At 33.7% G+C, this 7,112-nt stretch overlaps 1 protein-coding gene across 1 annotated transcript; it reads right to left on the minus strand.

The window, feature by feature from the left end:
• Positions 1–5,652: 5,652 nt before the first annotated feature.
• On the minus strand, positions 5,653–6,474 carry LOC126975551 (uncharacterized). Its single transcript, XM_050823481.1, has one exon. The coding sequence runs from the start codon at positions 6,472–6,474 to the stop codon at positions 5,653–5,655; it is 822 nt and encodes a 273-aa protein (XP_050679438.1).
• Between the last annotated feature and the right edge of the window lie 638 nt (positions 6,475–7,112).

Below are 7,112 nucleotides of genomic sequence, written 5' to 3' on the forward strand. Positions count from 1 at the left end.
GATATTTATTATAAGGTATAAAAATCTCTGGTATAATACTCATGCTAAACATAGTAAAATACAATTCAAATTCAAATATTTTTAACTTTTGCATAAAATAAACTTAAAACAAACAAAAGGAAACCCCTTTTTTATTAAAAAATATGCTCGGTATCAATGAAATTTTATTATTGTTTACGGGAGATACGTCGAGATATTTATTATAAGGTATAAAAATCTCTGGTATAATACTCATGCTAAACATAGTAAAATACAATTCAAATTCAAATTCAAATATTTTTAACTTTTGTATAAAATAAACTTAAAACAAACAACAGGAAACCCCTTTTTTATTAAAAAGTATGCTCGATATCAATGAAATTTTATTATTATTTTAGATTAAGTACACATGATGTTGCATACTTACAAAACAGGGTTTTCCTGAAATACTGGAAAAAATTTATAAGGTTTCAATTTGATATTGACAGACACAACAGTTATGATACAGTCTGGTAATCAATTTCAGGCTTTCTGATAAACTATATGTTTTGTATTGTTTTGTTTTGTAGTGCGGCTAGGTTTAGAAATTTTATTTTTTGACAAAACTTAAGATTTATCAATCTTCATAACAATAATTTAGTATCTACTAACTACTATCTAGTACCAACTATAGTTACTAAAATTAAGTTTATTTTTTACCTCCTGAGAAAATTAGAAAGATAAAAAAATTCTAATTAGTTAATCATTTTAAACTATTCTTTCAATTTGATTTCTGGACGACACATCAAAGGAAAATCCAAATTGTTGTTCTTATTTAATTCCGAGTATTTTCATATTTATTCAACATTTTAAACCTTCTCTGGACTTCCACAAATAATTCAAGACCAACATTAGCCAAATAGGTCCAGCCGTTCTCGAGTTTTAGCGAGACTAACGAACAGCAATTCATTTTTATATATATAGATATAAGACATTATGTAAATAATTCAAAGAAAAAAGAGTTATATGTATTTTGACATCTTAAAACTAAAAAGTTACTTATTTGTATTTGTAAGCCATACAGCCAATAGGAGCTTGTCCCTGATTGGCTGTTCGCGCTAGGATTCGTTTCGGTTGGTGCAGCATGGCTAACGATACTTAAGATCAGTCACATTTGGCTGGTTGCTGCTGCACCGAACGGTCACGTAAGAGTTAAGTACCAAACTGATACACATATTTTTATTTTCTGTTAAGATATTATTATAAGGGATAATAATATCTGTACAGAAGTATATCAGAACAAGTATCTATTAATAAATAATTTTTAATAAGGATTTCATAATCTGATAGCGCCTTGTGAATAATGAGTCAGAAAATGTTTTAACATAAGTACAAGTTATTAAAGATTCCTCAACTTGTTGAATGTATATTGTACATAGATTATATCTTAAAAGATGGGTTAAGAGTTTCTTATCAGTTCTACTACCCATGTCAAAGCCCTTTACGAACAGATGTCCCTTCTTGACGCAATAAATATATTTCTAAAATTATGGTGGTTTACTTGAATATCAATGCTTCATCATTAGTTTATTATCATATTTGCATTACTTGTAATTTAATAATAATAATAATAAATTTTTTAATTGCGAAAAACTGCCACCAAATTTTTTACAAGTACAATAGATATGACAATTAACATTGTATAAAGAAAAGAAAAATAACAATACAAATGTTTAAAAAACAATAAAGAAAGAGATATTAATGCTTTAAAACTAACTATGTAGAATGATAACAAACCAGGCAGCAGCGCGATTCGCAAAAAGGAAAGTTCTCAGCAAACGTTAGGACGTATTTTCCTAACACTGATATTATGAACTTCCTATATTTTTTTTTTTTTTCCGTGAAAGCTATTTTGGCAGTAATGAGTGAAACAAATAATTATAATATTTAAATATTTATCGTATCCTCTATCTAATAAACAAAGCTCAGAATTTAGTAAATTTATAAATCTGTAAAAAAAATATTTATATCAAGTAGTGATGCGTATACACGCATTTACGTACATCCCCACTAGCTAGACAAGTATATAATAAAAATATATATAAAAAATGCATGAGTAATTTAATATTATATAGATAAAATATATCCATTATGATAACCATCCTCACTACAGTCGATGTATTTACTCTTGCAATAATAGCTTTTTGTAGTTATTCTTAAAAGATTCCTTTGAGTGCAAATTTCGAAGTGGTGGTGGCAGGTTATTCCAACACTTAGTGGCTGCGTAGCGAAAGCTACCACGAAATGCGGTTGTGTGGAAGATGGGTATATTTAAAGAATCGTGCGAAGCGCGGGTCTTATGTGGAATGTTAGCATCACTTCTCCATTTTAACTTTTTAAATAGATAAATAGGGATTTCGTTCTTTATTATACCGAATAGTAAGGTAGCAAAGTGCAATTTCATACGACTCCCCATTTTTAATAATGACTCTCTATTTAAATAAGGGGTAACGTGGTCTCGCCGCGGAATGGAGAAACAATATTTTGCACAAGCGTTTTGAACACGTTGTATGAGACGTTTAGTACGCTCCAATAAGCGTGGACCTATGGCTGCATCCATATAATTAAATTTGGAAAGAATCAAAGATTCACAGAGGAGTACACGTAGGTGTTTTTTTATTGAGTTTCTGATTCGGTATAGTACTTTCAGTCTATAAAAGCAACTACGAACAATCTGAAGTATATATTTTTCGAAACGTAAGTTTTCGTCTACGAGCAAGCCAAGATTTCGGACCTCGGTTACCCTCTCTATTTGTTCATTATTAATTTTAATGTTGGGTTTACCAGTTACTACTTTTTTAACTTGATGCCGAGTACCTATAACCATATATTTCGTTTTTTTCGAATTTAATAGTAATCCATTGGATTTCGACCAGTCAAAGATCCGATTAAGGTCTGAGGTTGTTGAATTGTATTGAAGGCTTCCTTATCATACGGCTTGAAAGACAGGTAAATTTTTATGTCATCAGCAAACATATGAAATTTACAATATTTGATATGTTGAACCACGTCCGCTGTGTACAGAGTAAATAATAAGGGACCTAGGATAGACCCCTGAGGTACCCCTTTTTTAGTTGGGAGAGGCCGCGAAGTGGTCACATTTCCGTCATGGTTAGTAATTTCAACGAATTGATGTCTGTCACGTAAGTAGCTCGAAAACCACCGCAAAGTTCTTTCTTCTACGCTGTAGAATCGCAATTTAGCTAAGAGAAGATCAAAATTAATGGAATCGAATGCTTTGGAAAAATCTAATAGAACCATAACAGTAGCTTCCCCTTTATCTTGTGAAGAAAGTATATCGTCTATTACATTTATTAGGGCTGTAGTTGTGCTGTGTTGTTTCCTAAAACCTGACTTTAATGTAGGTAGAATATTGTTTTTTTCTAAATAGGTCAGAAGTTGACTATGTACAATCTTCTCCAAAATTTTGGAAGCACAAGGTAAAATACTAATGGGTCGTAATTCGTTAATTTCGTCGTTTTTTTTGGGGATAGGCCTCACTAGTGCATTACGCTAAATATCCGGAAATATATCTGAAGCAATTGATTTATTAATTAGTTTGGTAAGTGGACTCAGTGTATAAGGAAGAGACCACAGCATATTCAGTAAGACTCCATCGGGACCAATTGCGTTTGACTGCAATTTTCGAAAGGTATTTGCAACTTCAACCTCTGTTACAGGTTGAATAGTAAAAGAATAAGATCCGAATCTGTTCATATTGAATGAATCTATGTATGTCCGAGATATACCCTCTCCTCCCGGAACGTTTAAAAAATATTGGTTTATAGCCTCTGGGTCACATAAGTGGGGGGGAAGAATTTCGTCATGTTTACTCTCAAACATCACGTTTTGTTTAATGTGTTTCCACATAGTTTTAGGGTTATTTATATGAGTGCTTATATATGAATTAAAATATGCCTGTTTTTCTGATATTAATGCGTTCGACACAACTTTCTTAAGATCCTTATAGTACAGCAAATGACCAGGATGTTTACTTAAATGCGCCCTCTTATAAGCCTCGTCACGTCGCTTCATCATTAAACGTATGTTATATGTGACCCAGGGTTAGCTATGTTCCCTAATTCTAGCTATTTTAATTGGTGCAATGGTGTTAAAAACCTGTAACAGATTTGAGGTAATAACGGAAGCAAACTCATTTACACCAGACGGCACGTCCTCATTCCAGTTAATAGATGACATGCAGCTATGCAACTGAGCTGGATCTATATCTTTGATGGGTCTATACTTAATAAGTTTAATTTTACGTTTAGGTTTGGGCACATCAAGTTCGCACGCAACAAATGCATGAGAACTGAGAGAAGGAATGTGATCGACCCAAACCTGTGACACATTTGCATCTGTACAGATAAGATCTAATAGGGTATCACTGTGGGTAGTGAAGTGAGTGGGCTCAGTAACATACTGTTGAAGAGAAAAGCTGGCCAAGAGGTCACGCAGAGCCAGAAGTTTTGCCTCATTTACTTTTAGAAAATCAATATTAAAATCGCCGAGTAGAACAATGTAGTCATGCTGTGATAGAGTTGAGATGGTATCACATAGGGCATTTATAAATGTATATGCACACAACCAGGGTGGGCGATAAGCTGTACCGATGGCTATTTTCCTGGAGTTAACGCGAACGCTTATCCACATTTGCTCAACTGAAGCTACAATAGGATGCTTGATAACATGTGCCTTAATTTCCCGGCGAATATAAAATCCAACTCCACCACCCCGACTGCGAACCTCTGAAGGACGAGGAATGTGACGAAGGCGATATCCAGATATACGTGGAGCTCGCATTTCCTCTCCTATTCCTAACCAAGTCTCATTAACAGCCAATACGTCTAAATCATTACGTAGTAACCCAGCCACAAAGTCTTCATGTCCTGTACTCAGTGAACAAGGATTGATTAGACCAACCTTCATTCTCTTAGGACCCATTTATATAATGAAAATATATACCCATTGCAATACATATATGACCGAAACGATGTAATGCTACAAAATGGCAATAAAAAATAAAAATAAAATAATCACAATACATACCTATATAAGAGACAAGACGTGTAACATATATGATAGGCAAATGACTATTTCCCTTTTGTGTTAGTTTATACGACTTAATAATTAACTCAATTTGATTAATTAATAAACTAAATAAATTTAATTTAAACGAATGAATATTTCTTTTGCGGAGCGCGCTGCTGTCATAGTTCGAAATGATTTCATTTTCATTTCGTAAACATAACATACGAAGTTCTATAAAAGAAACGAGGACTACCACTACATTATATTTACTCATTAATAACCAAAACGAATTATAGTTAATGCAATAATAAATGAAGAAAATTAACTCAAATACAGAACATAGTTTTAAAATAAAATACAATATAAAATAGTAAATGCTACAATTAATGAATCTCAAAATTTGTGCGTTTTTAATATGAAATACGAATAAAGATAACAAAAAAATGTATTTATTTTTCAATATATAAACAGCGTATTTATAGATTAAGGTACTATAATATGTGTAATGTATACAAGTTTTTAAATGTATATATACTAATGTAAAACCATACAAAAACGTTTTTAAAAATAATTTATGACACAGTATGAAAACCAATAAATTTTTCAGACAAAATCCTTTTTTAAGTCCTGTTCCGAACGGATTTGGTAGGATTTGGAAGTACTATTTCTTCTAGCAAAAATTCGTCCGCCTTTAGTCCAGACGAAACGCCAGTTTTTATTACGGCCAAGCTGCTCACGAGCAAGATGGAATAGTTTCCGGTTTTCGAACGTTAGATGTTCGTTGATATAGAAACGTCGCGCATGGTCACCTATTGCAGTCCCGCTAGTGTCAGCTCCCCTCCTAACCCGCGCAGCATGAAGCAATTCGTCACGTAAGTGTCGTCGAGTCAGGCAGACCACAAGCGGACGAGACCGTGCAGTCCCCCCCTCTTCTACCGGACGCTTTGGACCGCGCCGCGCCGTATGAACAATATCGCGATCGTTAATGACCAGGCCGACCTTTTGAGCCAGGGTAATTGCTATGTGCGACAAATTTTCATTGCCGGTCTCAGGTATTCCTGTAATCTCCACGTCATTCAATAACTTTTCCTGCTCGGAATCATTCAAATTCTTTTTTAATTCATTTAAAGTACAAGTAAGCTCTTGATTTTGCACACTATAATCATCTACCTGTACTGCTGCGCAATTCAACTCTAGCTGAGAAAGTCGCGTCTCGATACTATCGAGTCTCGAACTGAACTCGTTGACTAGTAACGATATTCGACTCATGTCCTGTCTGAAGCCGGTCAGCTCGGTGCGAAGTAATTTAATTTCCTGGACAAGCGAGGACGACTCTTTCTGCTCCGAATCCAGGTACAGGTCTTCGTCTCTGACGCGATCTTTCTGTACCGGTCTGCAGGGCTTGGGTTTACATGTAGTGCACATCCATTGCTTATTCGTTTCGCATCAGGGCTTAACTTAAGGCATTGCTTGTGAAACGTTTCGCTACATTTGTTGCATTTAGCGCCATCTGTATTAGCGAAGAATTTTCCACACGTGTTGCATTTGTTGGTCATTGTGATGTGGTCAACGATTACCCGTGTCGATTTCGTATCAGTTAGATATCTCAGGTGTCACTAGATGGCACTTTAAAGCAAACTCCACTGAATTTATTATATTTTTTAATAATATTATGAAGTAATTGTCCTTATTTAGTGAAATTGGCCTGATAAAGTGTTCAAAATCAAATAAAAATAATTAATGTAATTAATGTAATTAAAATAAAATAAAGTACGGAACAAAATTCGTAAACAGTTAGTTAGCGTTTTAACTTTCAAACCTTGAAGGTAGTTCCATCAGCTGATCGATTGCCGGATTCTTTAATCACTTTTTTTACACACAAACAAACACTATTTCAAATGGATAACATTTACAGTTGTAATTATAATATAAATTTACACTTTATACTAGTTCTTTTTATATTTAGTTACTTTAAATAATTCAAATTTCAAAGACAAGACAAATAGCAACGTTACTGCTTGACACGGAAAAAAAAAATCTATTATTATACTATTCCTATGCTC

The sequence above is a fragment of the Leptidea sinapis genome, chromosome 36, assembly GCF_905404315.1.
Source record: "Leptidea sinapis chromosome 36, ilLepSina1.1, whole genome shotgun sequence".
Classification (NCBI taxonomy): Eukaryota; Metazoa; Arthropoda; class Insecta; order Lepidoptera; family Pieridae; genus Leptidea; species Leptidea sinapis.